Genomic DNA, 19592 nt, shown 5'->3' on the forward strand with positions numbered 1-19592 from the left:
ATAGGGACCAGAGTTACTCAGCAAATATATTGGAGCAAGTGAACAAGCTGTTCGGGATATTTTTATTAGGTCAGTTCCCTATGAATGTTTTAAAATAACTGACTGCATTATTATTTATTAGTCAATGCTTGTTGGTCTCACTTTTTGCTTTGGTTTTGTGGTGTTGTTTGTTTTTTGCAGTACTGATAATCAAACCCAGTGCTCACATACAATAGATAAGCACTGTACCACTGAGCTATATCCATTGTTTTTTGAGAAATACTGTTTGAAACATATGATTTATGGAAATCATTAATAAACTAAAGGACTAATATTCTGTTTCACCAAAAATGCTATTAAAATATGAAACATTTTCAATATTAAATGTTATAGATTATTTGGTTTTATAATAGAAATATTTCAAGCCAGGGTTGTATCCCAATGATAGAGCACTTGCCTGGCAAGTATGAGGCACTAGGTTCAAATCTCAGCACCACATAATAAATAAAATAAAGTTATTATGTCCATCTACAACTACAAATATTTTTAAAAAAGAAATATTCCTAAACATGGAATCATAAGTAGATATATATATATATATATATATATATATATATATATATATATAAATAAAAGAAGTTTCAGAGAAAATTCTTACATGAAACAATTATTCCTGATTTATCTCTTTATTTTTTAAGGTCCAAATTATTATTATTATTATTTTTTGGTACCAGGGATTGAACTCAGGGGTGTTTAACCACTGAGCCATATACCCTTCTCTTTTTTTGAATTTTATTTAGAGACGGGGTTTCACTAAGTTGCTGAGGCTGGCTTTGAACTCGAGATCTTACTGGCTTAGCCTCCCAAGCCACTGAGATTACAGGAGATTACAGGCATGTGTCATTGTGTCCAGCCAAATTATTTTTCCAATTCTAATTTGTCTCTTATAAATCAAGATTCCATATGACCAATTTAATTAAAATAAAATAACTATTACTGAATTTGCATAAAATGCATATAAATACAGAACATAATATTTAAGGATAAAAATAATTATACATATAAGATACAGTTATGAAGATTTCAAATTAATAAGTCTGTTCCATTCTTCTAAAAATTTCATTTTAAAGTATTTAAAATTTATTAAGTATTTAAATTTTATTTTAAAGTATGCAATTAAGAGGATATATATGGACTGGGGTTGTACCTCATCGATTGAGCACTAGCCTCACACACATGAGGCACTGGGTTTGATCCTCAGCACCACATAGAAAAGTAAATAAATAAAGATATTGTGTTCATCTATAACTAAAAAAAAGATTTTTTTAAAAAAGGATATATATAACACAACCTGTATAGTTTTATATCATATACAACCAGAAGAATGAGAACTTATACTCCATTTATGTATGATGTGTCAAAATGCATTCTAGTGTCATGTATAACTAATTAGAACAATTTTTTTAAAAATCAAAGAGGATATATATAGAATACATATGTAGTTTATAAAATAATAATAAAATGGATATTTACATATCCACTACCCAGTTTAAGAAATAAAACATTATCAGGAAAAAGCATTATTAGAGATAAAGATAGTCACTACTTCTTGATAAAAATTCACTTTACCAAGAAGACATTTTAATTCTAAAATTGTACCCAATAATAAATAGAGCTTCAAAATATTTGAAGTAAAAATTGATTGAGGAGAAATTGACAAATTCACCTTCATAGTAATAGATTTTAACACAGTTCTCAATAATTATTGGATTGAAGCAAATAGAGCAGTAAAAGTGAAGAGATTTGAACAACCTAGTCAAAAATTGATCAGTATATTTAGAACATGCACTCAACAAGTAGAAAATATGCCTTCTTTTCAAGCCCAATTGAACATTTTTAAAAATTGATCATATATGAAACCATACATGTAGCAATTGCAGTAGGTTTCAGAAGAACAGTATCATGTAGACTATTCTGAAAATATAGTTGAGTTAAAATAAGTAATAAAAGATCAATCTCTCATACATTTATTTTTTTAAAAATTATCTATTCTAAATCATAGGTTAAGGAAAAAATTACAATGTGGATACTTAATATCCAAATGATGGTGAAAATAATGCCAGTTTAAAATGTGAAATGTTATAAAACTAATTTCAAGGTAAATTTGTAGCATTAAGAATTTAGAAAAGAAAAAAAGGTTGCAAGTTAATCACTTATGTATCTGTCTCAAGAAATTGGGAAAATTATAGGTATAAATAGAGAAAAAAGATAAACAAATTTAAGTTTAAAAAAAGGCAGATAAAAGGGAATAATAAAGACAGAACAAAATTTCATGAACTAGAAAACAATTCAGTTGACAGGTTCACCAAGCCAGGTTATTTTAAAAAATTAATGGATCTCAAGCAAGTTTAATTGAGAGGAAGGAAAGGAACTGTGAGTAAACAGTATTAAGGCTAAAAGGAGAGATGTGACTAGAATATACCCGAAATGGAAAAGAGAATAAAGGAATGTCATGAAAAACTCTATGCTAATATAGTTGAAAATTTAGGTAACATAGATGAAAATTCATTTGACTAAAATTGAGCAAAGAAGAAACAAAATCTCAATAGTCCTTTAACTAGAAAAAAATGAGTCTCTAGTTTTAAAATCTTTAAGTGTTAGTGTTCCAGGAGAATTTTGCCAAACATTTTAGGAACAGATATTCCAGGGTGTTTTGTTTGTTTGTTTTTATTTTTGGTAGTGGTGTATGGACAACAGGCCTTTATTTTATTTGTTTTTGTGTGGTACCGAGGATCGAACCCAGTGCCTCACACATGCTAGACAAGCGCTTTGCTACTGAACTACAGCCCCAGCCCTCCAGGGTGTTTTTAACCCCAGAAAATGTTGTCATTTATTTAATGAAGTATCTTTTGTTTTTTTCAGTCATCAAGACATGCATTTTTATATTGGGGACTAATCTCTAAACATTCTAGTCCACCTGTTGCTAGAGAATGGAATTAACGTTCTCTTCTTTTGAATTAGTTAATAAAATTAAGAATCAGGGATTAGGGATGCAGCTCAGTAGTAGAGCCATGCTTAGAGTGTAAGAGGCCCTGGGTTCAATCTCCAGGACCAAAGAAAAAATTAAAGTTCAGATTAGAAAAAGAAAAGTAAAAAACACTTTTCAGAGATCCCTTACAAAATAATATGAAAATAATGAATTTGCCAACTTCTGAATGGACAAAAGAAATGAGTTGAACTTCACAAAAGAAGTAAAATAAGCAGATTGAAAAATCAAAGAAGTATTTTATTTATAGACTAAGACTTGGAGTTTTAGTCTCTTGTCTAGAAGGCATGGTCTTAGACAAAGACTTTGACCTCTCTTATTACCCAGTTTACTGAAAATGAGGATAATTACATATGACTGCCTTCTTTAAGGGTTTATTGTGAAATTAAAATAAATATATGCATGCATGTATAAACTTATATATTCATCTATTTACCTAATTAGTTTGGGAACTCTGAAGCCCTGTTCACATATTCAGTGTTTTTTGTTTTGTTTTGTTTTGTTTTTGTTTTTTTGTAGAGCACAGGCTGCAAAGCCCTGCATTCTTTTCTTTGATGAATTTGAATCCATTGCTCCTCGAAGAGGTCATGACAATACAGGAGTTACAGACCGAGTCGTTAACCAGTTGCTGACTCAGTTGGATGGAGTAGAAGGCTTACAGGGTAACCATTATAAATACAAAAGTACACTGTTATAACAAAATTTTATCAGGTGTTAGTAAAAAAAATAAAAACAAAAAAAACCTTGTTTTTTCTCCCTCAGGTGTTTATGTGTTGGCCGCTACTAGTCGCCCTGACTTGATTGACCCTGCCCTGCTTAGGCCTGGTCGACTAGATAAATGTGTATACTGTCCTCCTCCTGATCAGGTGACAATTTCATATTTAGAGTCCAAAACCCAACAAATGCTTCACTCTTTCCTTGTGAACTTTACTTCTGCCAGGTAATAGCAATTGTCCTTAGAAGACCAGCTCTCTTAGGCAAAGGTTTTAGTCACTATTTGCCCAAAGCATAAAAAGATTCTGAGTGAGATGCAAAGACTCTCTGGCCCAGCCATTTCCATCTAAGTCTGAAAACTTTTTGTAATTCTTAGTGGTAACCAGCTGGAAAAAGGCAAGAAATCTGAAGTCTTAACTGTCCACATTCTCTGTGTTCAACAATCACATATCCCATTTTCCTATTAAAAAAACTGATAACAGAATCAAACATATGAAAGCAAGGATGTAATTCATGACAGAGAGGTGATTTTTCAGGTGTTCCTAGTCAGTGTTGTGCCAGCTATAGTTCTCAGATTTAGAAATTAGTGACTGAATGAAAGAACAAGTAGACAAATGTATAGTCAGAGGTATAAAATATCTGAATATATGTCACATGTTACTTAAATTATTATAAGTTTCTTTTATTGGCACATTTGCCCAAATTTAGAAAATAACCACAGTCTCAGTAAGAAATTATTTATACTGAATATCTGAGAATGTTGATTTTATTCATTTTCCTATCTGTGTCCCTTCTGTTAGGGGGAAGCTCCAAGGAATATAAGTAGTAGACTTGTAGTACCTTGCTCAACTTAATTGTAAAGCTTGTTAGATATGCAAAGTTAATTCACTAAAAAGTTATAAAATACAACTTAAGATAATATTTAATTTTCTTTTTTATTTGTTAATTAGTTTTTCTCCCTTCAGGTGTCACGTCTCGAAATTTTAAATGTTCTCAGTGACTCTCTGCCTCTGGCAGATGATGTGGACCTTCAGCATGTGGCATCACTGACCGACTCCTTTACTGGAGCTGATCTCAAAGCTTTACTTTATAATGCCCAGTTGGAGGCCTTACATGGAAGGCTGCTCTCTAGTGGACTCCAGGTAAGTTATTTGAGTAGATCATTCTGACATTTTATGGGAGAAACAGCAATTCAATGTTAAATTTTCAATCTTGAAAAATACCATTTTTAGTAACTTCAGTACAACTATGTAGAAATTTTTTACCTTTAAGTTGGATGTTCCATATTTGGAATAAAGGTTTTGCAGATATTTATAATTATGAAGAATTTGATATCTGTTTCTTTAACATTATTTTAATATTGGTAGAAATATGCAGATGTTTATAAATATGTTGTTTAAATTGGGATGTCATGAATTAATATAAACAAAAATAATTCAGGTTTTTAGTTGTTTTTTACTTTAATTTTTTAAGAAATAATTAAAGTTGGACTTTGTGGCTCAGTGGTAGAATGCTCACCTAGCACGTGTGAGGCCCTGGGTTCGATCCTCAGCACCACATAAAAATAAAATAAAGTTAGTGTGTCCAACTACAACTAAAAAATAAATTAAAAAAAAATAATTAAGTTATTTTTAGTTCAAAGATAATTGTTCCAGTCCAGCCAATAGGAGCCTCTTTTAAATAACATTTGTGCCCTTATGATATGTACTCATCATTCTTTGATCATGTCCTTACTTTCAGACACAAGATGTTCTTTATTTTCTTGTACTTTCTATATCCCAATTCTAGAAACAGCCTTTACTCTAAGGCTGATTTTGATTTCAATTATCGCAGTTGATAATTTGCTACATCAAAGACTTCACCGTATATTTTCTAGGAAAGTTTTTCTGTATATTCCTTTCCTCCACATTTTGTTGGAGATTTTTTTTTCAGGCCCCAAAGTTCCCAAATCAAGTTTTGCTGTTTATTTTGACAAACTTTTGAAGTTTTGTTTTGTTTTTTATCCTCCCTAACAACAACAAAAAAGTGTGTATTTGGAAAGCACTCTGTAGCAGGGTTATTTCATCATCATGGAGTAGAAAAATGTGTGGAAAGGCAGAGACATAAAAATAAAGGCCAGAGGTCTGAGTCCTAGCTTTGTTACAGACTTTTTTGTGGGGAAGTTGGCAAGTTATTCATGCATTGTATCTTGTCTTTCCTTATTTTAATATTTAAAATTTTACTGTGTGCTTCACAACCCTTAGAGAATTGAGCTGGTTAGAAAATGCCTAAAGTCTCTTGGATTGCTGTGTTGGAATGGTGTCTGTTGTTATTTATTTCTGAGTTGTGAATTATTTAGATCTTACAACTGGTTCTCCTTTTGTGTATTTTAGGATGGTCGTTCTAGTTCAGATAGTGACTTAAGTCTGTCGTCAATGGTCTTTCTTAACCACAGTAGTGGCTCTGATGACTCAGCTGGAGATGGAGAATGTGGCTTAGATCAGTCCCTTGTTTCTCTAGAAATGTCTGAGATCCTTCCAGATGAATCAAAATTCAATATGTACCGGCTCTATTTTGGAAGCTCTTATGAATCAGAACTTGGCAATGGAACCTCCTCTGATCTGGTATACTGCGTGATCATTCTTACGTAGTTATGAAATGTGAAATTGTATATTGGTGTAAAGTTGAATGGTGATTTATCTCCTAACCAGCCCCACATATTCTTTCTGGTTGATGGTTCTTCAGTAAAAAGTCTTATCTTTTTAATTAAGCTAGTTGGTAATTTTAATTTCTTTTTAAGAACTTTAAAACAGGCCTGCAAGCAAGGGGAACAAAAGAAGTGGGTAGTTGTGGTTATCTTTTCATTTCTTTCAATTGTTATAGTTAAAGCTTTGTCCCAGGGTTTCATAAACTGACTTTCAGACCACTCACGTATAATTGAATCAAGCCTTTATTAAAGCACACCGGTGGTGGCTGACCAGAACATAAGGCTGTTCCCCTGATCAGCCCCAAACAATTGCAAGGGCACTCTTTATAAGCCTGAAAACCGCAAAAGGGATGTTCAAGGGGTCTAGCCAATGCAAGCAAGCCAGGTTACAGAAACAGGACAGTGCAGTCAAGCGGAGGGAAGCCTAACCAATCACAGTTATCCCAGTCACCCCAGTTACAGAAACAGAGTCCTGTTACCCTAGTTATAGAAACAGTGCCCCATTAGGTAGTTCTGTGTTCTTAAAGGTTTCTATAGCAAAAGGAAAAGAACATCTTGCCCCATTCATGACTCTTGGCATGGTTGTTTTACAGGATGAAGTCATAAACCAAAATGGAGTCACATTTGCTCCTACTATCACATTCCCCACTGGTTTTAGTAGGTTTGATGTCAGTCTTGCACATCATTAGGCCTCAGTTTTTTTGTTTGTTTGTTTTCCTTCCTTCTGTGTCTAAGGGACTATACTGGGCTCGCAAGACCGTAAGTCTGACCTCACCTACATTTTTTTTGTATATGGTTTAGGAAGGTTTTTAAGAGGCAGGGTCCTACAGTAATACCAATCAGGAGAAGGACTAGGGGCCCAACTATGGCTGAAATGATGGTGGACAAGGGGACCATGAGAACAGGTTTTGGAACCAATTGCTTGAAGTTTCTAATGCTTCATCTCTTTCCTTTAACCTGTTTCTCACAAGCGCAAAATTGTTCTTTATTATCCCAGAATGGTTTGCATAGAAACAAGTTTCTCCTGGAGCCATACAAAGCCCTCCTTATTTCAGAAAGAGACCATCTAGACCTCATCTGTTTTGTAAGACTATTTCTGTCAGAGACTCTAGTGAAACCTTTAGTTTGGAGATTGGCCTTTCTAGTTTTCCTAAATCTATATCTATTTGATGGCTGAAGGACTTCCTAAACCAGCCAGGAGGGGAACTAAAATGGGATAGCCAGTCTATGTTGATAAATCAGTGGGCCCTGGCCTTTTAATAAGTCCAGGTGTTCTTTTCCTTTTACTCCATCAAAATAGTAGGTTACATACCTCTCTTCCCTGCTGGTTTTAAAACCTTTCTACTTAGCTAAATCATTTTATAGTAAACCTAAATTTTATTATTATAGAATAGTTGAGGATAATGAAAAATTCGATATAATAATGTCAAAAATTCTTGACAACAAAATGTTATTTATTTGTAATTTTTTTCATGGAAAATAAAATATAAACAATGAAATAATATAATCTATCAACAAAGTATTTAAATTAAATGTAAGCAATATCATTGTTTTTCTACTTAATCAAAATAGCACTGAATGGATATCCCCCCCAAAATTAATAGTGGTAAGCTTTTTGCTTTACAACATTTTTACATATATTTAGTTACATTTTTTGTACATTTTATTAATTCAGATTTCTAAAAATATGAAAGTTTTTATTCCCACGATTAGTAAGGTATTATTTTAATTATAGTCCTTAATTCTGTTCTCTGGTTCTTAACTTCTACCTCGAAATGCCCCAGAACCTTTGTATAACTCTCTTTGCCAAAAAGGAAGAGAAAGGCATATTGAAATCTGTCCTTGGTCATTAATGGTGCCTTTAAATAGCAAAGCACTTAAAAAACCAAACCCCTATGTATGGTAGTTTCCAGTCTGTGGTAGTTCTATAATATAGATATTTAGAATACCAATATCTTTTATATTTGCTTAATTTCAGTGAATTAAAAGGTATACTTAGCCAGGGCACAGAGACACATGCATTGTAATCCCAGCGACTCAGGAGACTAAGGCAGGAGGACTACAAGTTTGAAGCTAGCCTTAGCAACTTGAGGAGACTCTTAACAACAAAGTAACACTTTGTCTCAAATTGAAAAATGAAAAGGACTGGGGACATAAATCAGTGGTAGAGTGCCCTTGGCCTTAATCCCTAGTAACCAAAGTAAAAACAAGGTAAATGTCATCGCTGTTATGGTTTATTGCTTAAAATGTTTAATTTTTTGTTTGATAAACACATAGTTTTATTTTGTTTTTCTCCCTCTCTTCTTTCATTACTCTTCCTAACATACAGAGCTCACAGTGTCTCTCTGCACCAAGCTCCATGACTCAGGATTTGCCTGGACTTCTTGGGAAAGATCAATTGTTTTCACAACCACCAGTGATTAGAACAGCTTCACAGGAAGGTTACCCAGAACTCACACAAGAACAAAGAGATCAGTTGAGGGCAGATATCAGTATCATCAAAGGCAGATACCGGAGCCAAAGTGGAGTATGGCTTTTTTTCCTCCCCTCATTAAAATTGTTGAAATTTTTTAAGAATTTGTTTTCCTTTTTTGATACACATTTCTTTGACTTATAAATGAGCTATATTTATAAACAAGGTACTGAAATGCATTGACTCAGTCAAATGGCTATGTTCTTCCTTGCTTTCAAATAATTTTTAGTTATAGGAAAGAGAATGTGTGATCGCCTGAAAAATCTGACAAGAAGAATGATGGGATTGTTAACTTTTTTCATCATGTCCCTAAGTTAATTTTTTGTTAATTTGTTCTTTATTGAAGGAGGATGAATCTCTTAACCAGCCAGGACCAATCAAAACCTGTTTATTAGCTATCAGTCAGTCACATTTAATGACTGCTCTTGGTCACACAAGACCATCCATTAGTGAAGATGATTGGAAGAATTTTGCTGAGCTGTAAGTAACAGATTCTGATTTAAGTATAGATATTATCATAGGTGACATCATTATTCACTTAAAGTTCTTGTTTAAAACCAAAAATAATATTTTTGAATATTTAAAGGCTAATTCAACTTTTAATCCCAGCTATTCAGAAGACTGAAAAAGGAGGAGATTGCAGGTTTGAAGCCAGCCTGGGCAACTTAGCAAAACCCTATCTTAAAAATAAAAAAGGCTGGAGCCAGGCGCAGTGGTGCATACCTGTAATCCCAGTGACTTGGGAGGATGAGTCAGGAGGATCGAAAGTTCAAAAGGTGCTTAGGAACTCAATGAGACCCTGTCTCTAAATTTTAAAAAAAATACAAAATAGGGCTGGGGATGTGGTAAAGTGCTCACCTAGCATTCCTGAATCCCTGAGTTTGATGCCCAGCACTGAAGAAGAAGAAGTGGGTGGGTACTTACAATGAACTGATTCAGTTTTAGAAAGTTTGAAGAAACAAGGAGAAAAATTAAAAGCTGTAAATGATTCTAATTATATGGTAAGATTTGTGAAAAAATACACCTCACTTTCAAGATAATTTTATTTTTTAATATCAAAAACATTTGCTGGGTACAGTGGCACTCAATTGTAATCCCACCAACTCAGGAGGATAAGGCAAGAGGATTGCAAGTTTGAAACTTACTGAGTCCCTGAGCAACTTAGCAAGACCCTGTCTCAAAATAAAAAGGGGTAGAGATGTGGCTCAGTGGTTAAATGGCCCCGGGTTCAATCTCTAGTACAAAAAAACAAAGAACAGCACATTCACATTTTTTCATTTGTTGATCATATTTAGTACATGGGATTTATAGCCTTCTTGTAATTGATTCTTTGTCCACCTTTGAGGCTGAGACTGGTAACCATTCTTTTTTTTTGATAGTGGGGATTGAACTCGGGGACACTCGATTACTGAGTCACATACTCAGTCCTTTTTATATTTTTATTTAAAGGCAGGGTCTCACTGAGTTTTATTTAGAGGCTTGGCATCTCGCTTTTGCTGATGCTAGCTTTGAACTCAAGATCCTCCTGCTTCAGTCTCCTGAGCCACTGGGATTACAGCCATGGCACCACTGCAACCGGCAACTGGGAACCATTCTACATCAATGATTCACATATTTATTTCTGGTTTCTCAAGAAGAAATATTTCGGGGGCTGGAGATATACTCAATTGGTAGAGTGCTTGCCTTGCATGCACAAGGCCCTAGGTTCCATCACCAGCACCACCAACCCCAAAAAAGAATAAATATTTGGGGGCTGGGGTTGTGGCTCAGTGGCAGAACACTTGTGTAGCATATGTGAGGCACTGGGTTCAATTCTCAACACCACATATAAATAAATAAAATAAAGGGGCTGGGTTTGTGGCTCAGAGGTAGAGCACTCACCTAGCATCTTTTAAGCACTGGGTTCTGTCCTTAGCACCACATAAAAATAAAATAAAGATATTGTGTCTACCTATAACTATAAAATAAATATTAAAAAATAAAGGTCCATTAACTAAAAAATATTAAAAAAGAATGTTTCAACTCTTAATTTTGCAGTGCTTTGGCGAAGTATATGTGTACACATACATCAGTTATATACTTATTGTAGAAAAATATAAAATTAAAGATGGGAAAAATAAGGAAACAGTAGTTTTCCTTAATTACTTATCTTGTATGCTTATATATTTTTTCTTAACACAATGAGAACACTTCACACATATTATTCTATAGCTGCCCCCCTTTTAAGCCATCCATACATCTTGAACATTCTTTTACATTTTAAGGAGGTTACTACTTTGTTGTTTTTATTTATTTTTATATATTTATTTATTTAATATTATTTATTTTTATGTGGTGCTGAGGATCAAACCCAGGGTCTCGCATGTGCAAGGCGAGTGCTCTACCGCTGAGCCACAACCCCAGCCCCTACTATGTTGTTTTTAAATGTCATTCTGTAGTATAGCAATGCCATGATATCCTATTTATGGACGTTTAAATTACTTCTAGATTATACTGTTATTAGCAGTGTGGTAATTAATGAACATTCTTTAAGATGACTAAATGTTTGCACATACCTTTAAGCATTTCACTGGGATAGAAGTAGAATTGTTGCATTACAAGGTACTCACATTTTTTAACATTTTCAAAATATATTGCCTAATCGCCTTCCAAGAATTACTGTTACAATGTGTATTTCAGCAGCAGAATGTAAGTGCCAGCTCACTAACCCAGGTTGTTGCAGTGTTTTTTCTAACCTTATCCAATTTCATTGGAGAAAAAAATATATTTTGCTTAATAATTTATATTTCTTTGACTAAACCTATAACAGTTATAATTTTTTATATTATTCATAGCTATTTGCTTTTTTGAGACAGAATTTCACTCAGTTGCCTACACTCACCTCAAACTTGGAATCTTTCTCCCTCAGCTCTCTGAATAGCTGGAATTACAGGTGTGCGCCACTGTACCTTGCACCATTTGTATTTTACCTTTTCTAACTTGGATCTTCGTTCCCTTTGTTCTTTTTTTCTGTTAAGAGTGCAGCTTTGGAAATTTATTTGTAAGCATTTTAATTTTTTCTAGTTCATTATTTCTCTTTCACAAAATACAGTTCTAGGCTGGCTGCAGTGGCATGTTCCTGTAGTCCCCGCTACTTGGGAGGCTGAGGCAGGGAGATCACCTGAGCTTACATGTATGAGGTCAGCCTTGGCAATGGAGCATACCTCATCTCAAAAAGAATTCACTTGCATATAGGCAATTCTGTTTACAAACAATTCATTATCTTTTTTGTAGTTACATTGTTTACATTTACTAAATATTATCTCTTACTTTTTTAAGGTATGAAAACTTTCAAAATCCAAAGAAGAGAAAAAGTCAAAGTGGAACAATGTTTCGACCAGGACAGAAAGTAACTTTAGCATAAATTATTCTCCTGATGTGTGTGCCTGAGTGCCTGTGAGTGTGTGTGTGTGTGTGTGTGTATGACTTGTCCCTATATTGTGACAGTAAAAAATGGTGTCTGTAAATTTCTTTTTGATTTCACAAATTTGGTTTATCTATAAAACCACAGATCAGTAAATGCTGTGATTATGTAATAATCAGGATTACTTGAGATTAACACTGCGAATAAATTGAGACATTTACAAGATCTGTATTGTATTTCCTATTATTAAAAATATTTAATAAAATAATAGTGGATAGGTTTGAAGATAATAGAGATGTAATTAAATAAATTTCTTGGAACCCACAGTTACATATTCAGCATCTTTCTAGCATTTGACATGTTTTATGCTGAGGAACTTTTTTAATATTCTGGAGAAAAAATATTCTATTATCTGCCTTTCTTATTTCAGGAAGTATGGAATGTATACACAGTTCAAATAAATTTAATTAGCCCTTCAACCAGAAATAATTTCATATCTCCCTGACAAACCACATCCAGCTCCAAGTCTTGGGTCTTTGAATGATATCTCTTCCTCTCTCAGTTGCAGTATAATTTTATCTTGATATTGTTAAGTCAATCACCATCAGTACAAACTATGTATCTGACATTAAACTGTGGTAATTGGGTAAGGGAAAAGGAAAAAAGAAGAAAATTAATTAAAACATACAAAAAATATGGGAGGCATCAATGAAGGATGTACAGGCAGTAACCGTTGCTCTTTCTGTAGCTAGTCATGAGGCCATGGCTGATATTTTTTTAGTTCTCTGCTTCATTGCTCATCCTGTATTCCTTGGAGTTTAGCTAGTGCATCAATGGATTAGAGACCTTTCCCAGGTGGATGACCCAAAACCTTTCCCATCTGAGCCATTGGTAGGCCTTCCTGTCTTAAGGCTACAGAATTTTCCATTAAATTTTGTCACAGTTCACAAGGTTCTATCCTTACTTTTCCCATCACCAATTGCGTATAAGCAACTTTGTATATTCCTATATTAGAATCAGTTCACTGAACCAGTATCATAACCCTTCCCTGTAAAAGTGTTCTTCTTGGTTACCTCTAAACCAGCAAAGCCTACAGTCACAGAGAACGGAAGCAATGATTTTTGTGGGTCACTGGGTATGAAACTAAGGCCATTCTCCCCTGCCCTTTGGTTCTCAGATCCTCGTATTAGGACCGTGGTCACTGGTTCACAGCATATGCTAAATACACTGCATCTTGTAGGGCAGTACTCCAGCCTCATAAACGAGTTGTCCTCACAAAAGGTCAGCTGTCTCAGGACAGTAAATGTTTATGTTCAATCCAGTGAATTCCATAGGTCGCCTTCTGACTTACTCTTCACTACAGAGTGAAGAAGCCATTGTCGTACGGCGTAATATCAAAAATGTAAAAGCATTAGTAAGTCAATGAAAGGTGGTGTTGGCAAAAGTTCAGAGGACAAATTTTAGACAAATTTAATCCAATTCCAGGATGTTTCCCTGCCATTGTGATAGGATAGAGTCAGTTACAATCAACCAGCAAGAGGTGTGGGCTGGTCCCCCTAGGTTGTGGACATACAGGGTGGTCACTGCTGCTGTCAGGACTGAGAGGTGGTCCACTTGAGGCCATGCAGGGCCTCATCCCTGCCATCTTAGCCACTTTGTACATGGATCTATTCAACAAGCACTGGGGTGGCAGGAAAAGAAGGCTGATTGACATTCATAAAGAGGTCATTCTTGACCCCATGATTAAAGTCACGAAAGGCTTTTAGCTGAGCATTCCCCTAGGACAAAAATATTCTCTGGCCTCATTTCAAGAACTCTTGACCATATCTTTCCTCCAGCCAGTCATTCTCTTTCCAAGTTAATGACAGTCTGGTTATAAGCTACGATCTATGAACCACCATATATTTTTAAAAATTTATTTTGTAGTTGTAGGTGGACAGCATGCCTTTATTTCATTTATTTTTATGTGGTGTTGAGGATTGAACCCAGTGCCTCACACTTGCCAGGCAAGTGCTCTGCTACTGAGATACAGCCCTAGCCCCCAGCAACTGTTTTTATAGCTGACATTTCTCTCTCCTAATATAATTCTAATATAGGTTGTTCAAAAATTCTGCTCCTATCGGCACAAGAAGTTATGGTGTGCACAGCAGCATCCTTTTATTTTGAGACTGGAGTTTTGAGATGAGGCTAGATTCCCCTTTACCAATTTCCTTCTGGGTCTTGTCTCACAAATCGGAAGAATAAAATCCCCAGATAATACTGGAAAGGAGGAATAAATGGAGTAGGATTTATTTAAGTGAGAAGAGATTGAACTAAAATGTTTGGGGGGGGGGGCATGGCCTGACAGCAGGAAAACCAATTTTGATGTGCTAGTTTAGGGGCTTATGTGGTTTGGGGATGTGAGAATTGATCAAAATCTATGTTAATCAGGCATTGAAAAAGTATCAAGGCTATTGGTTGTGTCCTTTAGCCTGAGGGTTTTTTCTTTTTATTTATTTATTCTAATTTGTTATATATGATAGCAGAATGCATTTCAATTCATAGTACTATATAGAGCACAATTTTTCATGTCTCTGTAAACAAAGTCACATCTTCATACATGTACTTAGGGTAATTATGTCTCATTCCACCATCTTTCCTAAACCCATATCCTGTCCCTTCCCCTCCCTCCTCCATAGCCTGAGTTTTAATCCTTCCTGTAACTCCCATTTGGGTTTATTCCCACCTTCCATCTTCCCGCCTCTCTGGGACAAAGGAGTTGGCTGGAGTGTTCCCACAGGTAAGCCTCATGGTCTTTTACATTTGAAATAGGCCTTGTTGGTACCCATTAATATTTCTAAGGGTTAGCCTCCTATACTCTGCCTTTGAATAGACCTTAATTGGGACCCATTACCCATTGCCTGACCATTTTGTTCTTTTTCAATTCTGATTTGCTGATTTTTAAAAATTAAAAAAAAATTACCATATCCAATTGTCTGTATGCTACTTTGCAATTCTTGTCTGCTTTTCTCACCACAATAACTTAGGACGTGACCTCTCACACTCATACTTATTTCTCAACTAAATCTGTCTACAAACAGTGTGCATCTTTGAAAAATGATTTTGTGCAGATCACGAGCCACAGTAACATGTACGATAAAATTTGCACGTGAACAACCTTGGCTTTATTCACAGAATCAAATCATATTTACCTAGAAATGTTCAGCCTATAAAGCCCAGCATGAATGCTTTGGAAACATCTATTGCATCATTCCGATGCTCAGGTTATTAACATGCCTGGCTTGCTGCCTTACCTAAGCCAGTGTACCCAATGGCCCTGCCTGAAGATGCTGGTAGGAGTCTCCAGCTGCTATAAAGAAGGATGCCTTTGCGGTGGCCTTTCTCTAGGTTGACTTTGCACAGCCTGCCCCCACTTCACTGAGCCCCCTGCAAGCTGAAGTTTACAGCAGTTAGAGCAGTTTGGACACATTTCTGTATTCCTAAAACCTTGTCCTAGACTGATAATCCAGGACACAAGGACAGGTGAGCACTATTTCCAGCCTTGGGTTATCTGTACCGAAAGGACCAGAGTTGCAAAAGCAATTAAAAAAAAAATCCTTTAGTTGTTGATAGATCTTTATTTAATTCATTTATTTATAGGCTGTGCTGAGAATCGAACCCAGTGCCTCACACATGCTAGGCAAGCGCCCTACTACCGAGCTACAACTCCAGCCCCCAAAAGCAAGTTTTGACTGTGGTGATCTAGCCTGTATTTAAAGTTTGAATATGGTGTCAGAGTGAGAGCTGAGGCTGGTCTTGAGGCCAGGGACCCCAGACTACATGGTTGTCCAGCTGTCTGACTCAGTTGGTCCCATAAAAGCATGAAATCAGGAGACAGAAATCTGTATTGAATCTCCTGCCTACTCACCAGATTTCTAAACACCTTATAGATACTGATGCCCAAGAGCTGCCTCAGACCTCACATTGCAAAACAGACACAATGCCTCACATGGGAAGCTCTACCTGGAAGGCCACCACTGTTTCTTCATCTCCCACAAAGTAACATTCATGTCTTCCTTTATTCATCCTTCTTCCTCATTCTCTGTTTCCAACTGGGTTTTAAATCCTGTAGTCTCTACCTACTAGATATACACATTTAAAAATTATGTTAAAATAACATAAAATTTACCATGGTCAACATGTTTAAGTGCACAATTCAGTAGCATCAGTGCAACCACCACTATCCATTTCCAGAAATTTTTCATCATTCCAAACAGGAATTTTATACCCATAATATCCTCCTTTTCCTCCCACCATGGGTGACTTCTCTTCTGCTTTCTGTCTCTATGAATTTACCAATTCTAGGTACTTCAGAGAAGTGGAATTATGTAATATTGTCCTTCTGTATTGGCTTATTTCACTTAAGCATGTTTTTGGAGTTCCTTCTTGTAGCAAATGTCAGAATTTCATTTTTGAAAAATATTCCATTGTTTGTACCACTTTTTAATTGTCCAGTCATCTGTTGATGGACCCTTGAGTTGTTTCCATCTGTCTTAGCTTGGACTACTATGCAAAATACCATAGTCTAGAGTACTTAAAACATCTCCCATTTATTTCTCTCAGCTCTGGAAATGGAAAGTCATAGACCAAGTTGCTGGCAGACTTAGATGAGGAATTTAGGTGAGGAATTTCTTCTAGGCTTGTGGAAGGTTGGCTGCCTTCTGACTGTATTCTCACATGGAGGGGAGACAAAGGAAGTCTCTTTCCCTTCCCCTAAGTTGTAAGGCTACAACTTTAAGGCCCATGTAAACCTCCTAATCCCATTACATTAGGACTTAGAGCTTCAATATGTGCATTTGGGAGAGGGCCACAAACATTCAGCCCATAATACCAATTTTTGGCCTAGATATCTGTGTTAAAATAGTATATTTTCCCTGAGTATGTAAGTAGTGGGTATTAGTAATTCAAACCACAAAGTAATTTATAAGTAATTTACTTATACAATGAATAAGTAAATAAATATAAGCTAGGTGCAGTGGCTCATGCTTGTTGCCTCCAGATACTTGGGGGGCTGAGGCAGGAGGATTGCTTAAGACCAAGAGTTGGAAACCAGCCTGGGCAGCATAGTGAGACTGCCTCAGCATAACAACAACAAAGGGAATATAAAATTCACTGCGATATTGCAAATATGTTAATTGTTGATATTTATTTACAGTTTTATTTATATAGAGATGGATGCATGTGGGGAACAGGGGTTGTTTGTCAGAATCATTATGTAATCTTGTACTTATTGTATTTGGTACTTGGGATGAAGAGGTACTTTACCACTGAGCTACATACCCAGCCATTTTAAGACAGGATCTTATCAAGTTGCCAAAGCTGGTCTTGAACTTGCAATCCTTCTGTGCCAAGCCTCTTGATTTGCTGGGATGCAGGTGTGTGCCATTGCACCTTGCTGTGTCTGTCTATCTGTTTTTAAAAGATGGAGTCTCACTATGCTGCCCAGGATGGCCCCAAACTCCTGGGCTCAAGGGATCCTCCTGCCTCAGCTTCCCAAGTAGCTGGTGCTACAGGCATGTGTCACTTGTTTCCAGCCCTACACTGAACATTTTTATAAGCATCTTCTCCTCAAAAATTCCTTGTAAGTAATAGTTGTGGTTGTTTTAAAAAATTCCATTACAAACATAAGAAAATTCATTTTCTTATTGTTGGATTTAGATTGTCTCTAGTTTTTTGCTAATTCAAAACAATACTGGAAGTAACTTCTATTTACATTTTTTGGGTCTACATTCCATATCTTCTTAGCATGGATTTCTAGAAATTAATTTACTGGACCAAAATATATGAATGTTGAAAGCCAGGTGTGATGACATGCCCTGTAGTCCTAGCAGCTCAAGAGACTTCAGAGGGAGGATTGCTTGAACCCAGAAGTTTAACACCAACCAAAATAAGATAGCGAGACCCCTTCTCAAAATCAAAAAAGGAATATTTTAAAGATTGATACATACTGCCTTTCAGAAAGCCATGTTAATTTACAACAATACTGGCTAGATATGGAGTCCGTCTGTGCTTCTAATGTGAACCTTAGTGGTCTCTATCTCTGGAATGTACACCTTGTGTCAACCCCTCTCACACTATCTAGGGTTGGTCTATGTGAACAACAGCATATGTCAGAAGCAACACAATGTCACTTCCAAATAAGATTATAAAAAGACAGTGGCTTCTGTCTTGGATTCACTCGCACACTCTCTGGTAGAAATATGCTCTGGGGCTGTGCTGTGAACAAAGCTGTGGAGAGGACCCCAGATGAGGAACCAAAACCTCCTGCCAACAGCCATGAGTGAACCTGTCCTCTTGTTTTGATGTATGGGTTTATTTTTTTAAATTTTTTTGGAAAATATACCTTTTTATTTATTTATTTTTATGGGTGCTGAGGATCGAACCCAAGCTAGGCAAGTGCTGTACCACTGAGCTACAACCCCAGCTCTGTTTGGTTTTTTAAAATTAATTAATTAATTAATTTTTGGGGTGTAGATGGACACAACACAATGCCTTTATTTTTATGTGGTGCTGAGGATTGAACCTGGGTCCCACCCGTGCTAGGCGAGCGCTCTACCACTGAGCCACAATCCCAGCCCTGGTTTTAATTTTTTATACAATTTTTGTATGATCCAATCAATATTTCACTTGAGACCTCCTTGTCTTAATTTTTAAAAACTTATCCAAGAAATACACATACACAGAGCTTTTTAAAAAGGCCAAATATTTCTAAGCAGTTATAAGGAACACCAGCAGTTCCTGACCTATTTTTTATTTAGAGGCAGTATCTTGCTAAATTGCTTAGGGCCTGGCTAAATTGCTGAGATTGACTTTTAATTTGCAATCCTCCGGTCTCAGGCTCCAAGCCTCTGGGATTATAGGCATGCACCGCCATATCTGGCTCTTCCATCTTTTATAAAAGTAGTTTCTTGATGTAGAATTGCTATCACACAGTTCTAAATTCTATTTTTTTCTCTACTCTATATTTTAACCCTACCACTGACAATTTTCATTTTGGATGGTTGCATAATGTTCCGTTACACAAATATTACAATTTCTATAAGCATTACCCTCTTGTTGGTCATTCAGGTTCCCTCTTGCAATAACCTATTGCCTTATATTTCTTGGGTGTAGGAGGTACAATCTCCTACAAAGGGTATGGTTTACATATCTGGTGTGGAGTAAGAAGCAGTTCGTGAAACATGTCCAGGGCAGCCAAATGAAATATACAAAGATAAATAAATAAAACACACATCCCCCTACCCTCCGGGGA

The 19592-nt window shown here is 35.8% G+C and overlaps 1 protein-coding gene across 4 annotated transcripts in view; it reads left to right on the forward strand.

The window, feature by feature from the left end:
- Positions 1-12625, forward strand: part of PEX1 (peroxisomal biogenesis factor 1) — a 66487-nt gene extending 53862 nt beyond the window's left edge. For 2 of the 4 annotated variants that reach the window (XM_081288427.1, XM_081288424.1), the window contains 8 exons: positions 5-69; positions 3545-3687; positions 3788-3891; positions 4705-4881; positions 6112-6342; positions 8755-8952; positions 9245-9378; positions 12217-12625. In XM_081288427.1, coding sequence (XP_081144553.1) covers positions 5-69; positions 3545-3687; positions 3788-3891; positions 4705-4881; positions 6112-6342; positions 8755-8952; positions 9245-9378; positions 12217-12301 — 1137 coding nt within the window. In that variant the 3' untranslated portion in view covers positions 12302-12625. Of the gene's footprint in view, positions 1-4; positions 70-3544; positions 3688-3787; positions 3966-4704; positions 4882-6111; positions 6343-8754; positions 8953-9244; positions 9379-11989 lie in introns of those variants that run through there. The other 2 variants (XM_081288425.1, XM_081288426.1) reach the window with 2 other exon arrangements.
- The last annotated feature ends 6967 nt before the right edge of the window (positions 12626-19592 follow it).

This window comes from Spermophilus citellus (assembly GCF_964194105.1).
Source record: "Spermophilus citellus genome assembly, chromosome: 3".
NCBI classification, from domain to species: Eukaryota; Metazoa; Chordata; class Mammalia; order Rodentia; family Sciuridae; genus Spermophilus; species Spermophilus citellus.